Source organism: Belonocnema kinseyi, chromosome 2, assembly GCF_010883055.1.
Source record: "Belonocnema kinseyi isolate 2016_QV_RU_SX_M_011 chromosome 2, B_treatae_v1, whole genome shotgun sequence".
NCBI lineage: Eukaryota > Metazoa > Arthropoda > Insecta > Hymenoptera > Cynipidae > Belonocnema > Belonocnema kinseyi.
Genome location: NC_046658.1, coordinates 42,825,261 through 42,826,755, shown reverse-complemented (window position 1 = coordinate 42,826,755; position 1,495 = coordinate 42,825,261). Strand labels below are relative to the sequence as shown.

General features: G+C 28.2%; 1 protein-coding gene across 1 annotated transcript in view; it reads left to right on the top strand.

The window, feature by feature from the left end:
• The window catches only part of LOC117168234, a 1,640-nt gene extending 986 nt beyond the window's left edge, over positions 1-654 (top strand). Inside the window, exon 2 of the mRNA XM_033353719.1 lies at positions 389-654. Within this exon, the coding sequence (XP_033209610.1) occupies positions 389-568 (180 nt within the window). The 3' untranslated portion in view covers positions 569-654. The remainder of the gene's footprint in view (positions 1-388) is intronic.
• Positions 655-1,495: the final 841 nt, after the last annotated feature.

The following is a 1,495-nucleotide window of genomic DNA, read 5'->3' as shown; positions in this document are numbered from 1 at the left end:
TCATCTTCATTCTTTTCCATTCCTAGTTTTAATGATTAAATAATAATGATTTAAAACTGGTACACTAAAAATTTTCACTTTGGGTCCCTGATAACCTGTGTTATTGTGTTAGTAATTGGACAATTTTAAATTAAACTTATTCCCAACATGAATAGTTTAAATTCAAATATTAAAAATGTCAGAACACAACTAATTAAATTCTTTTAAAACTAGAATTTGCATTGATCCACATTTTTAGCTATTATTATCATTTATGCTATTATTAAAAATAACAAAATATACAATCCCGATCCTTTATATTTAAGGATTGTTTAAAACAGGATGCATTATTTTAGTCAAAGTAAGCGAAATTATGAATGCAAAAGAAATAATAAAATGTTTATTTCAGATAAAGGAGCAGATCGCGGAATTGACACGTAATTATGTTACACCCGAAAGTTTGACTGTCGCGACAGTCATGGTACAAAAAGCTGTTGATAAATTTGCCAGTTCAAATGTGAATGAAATTAAAGATAATACAGAGCCAATTTCCTCTACTTCGACAATCCAGCCACCGACTCCGACATAAAATAAAATTGTAATACTAATCTACAATTCATGTGCCATTTCCATATATCTTGTATTACATCCATTTATGTCAATAAATGTTTCTATTAGAATGAAATTCATTATTTTTCCAATTTCCGTTAGTGAAGTTTCATTTGATTTATTTTGTATTCATTCTAGAATTCAATCAGTGAAAAAATATGAAAAAAGTAAAACTCGTGCAAAAGAAACGTATTAAAGTATTACACAAATAACAGGACAAAACGAAGGACTTTCTAAACATTTCTTGATGGGATTCAATCAAATTCCTTACATCAATTGAATTTCTGAGAATAATAAAAATTATAAACGAACTTGTTTAAATGACGAGATAGCATTTTGAACTCGAATAAAAAAATGAATGCCCTCTTATTCGATGCGGAGCCTCAATATTATTGAAAAAGTGTGTGCTTGAAAAAAAAAGAATAAACGTCTAAAGTTAACGTATTTATTGAAATTGCCTCCTGATTTCTTTCACAAGCAAAAGTAGCTTTGTTTTCACATACAGAGAAATTATAAAAAATCAAAGTATCCTAAATAGAAGAAAAAAAAATAAAAATAAAAACGGCCTAATGTGAAATAAATTTGGAGAAACCAGTACGAGCTGAATAGAAAAACTTTTGAATTCAGAATATTGATAAATTGCAAAACCATTTGGGAAAGTACTCCATGTCAAATTAAATCTGGAAAATTAATTTTAAAGATAGCAATGCCATCACATGAACTATACTATAGCCATTTATCATATATTTTATTATTATTTAACACGTTGCAATTTTGTTCAGATAGTGCTCTTCTGGTAAGAAGAGAATATTCACATTTTAAGCCTTTCCTATCAGATGTGGAAGGGAATGGTGTCTAAATTCATGAAAAAATAACCCAAGACTGCCATTCATAAGGTTTTTTTTTC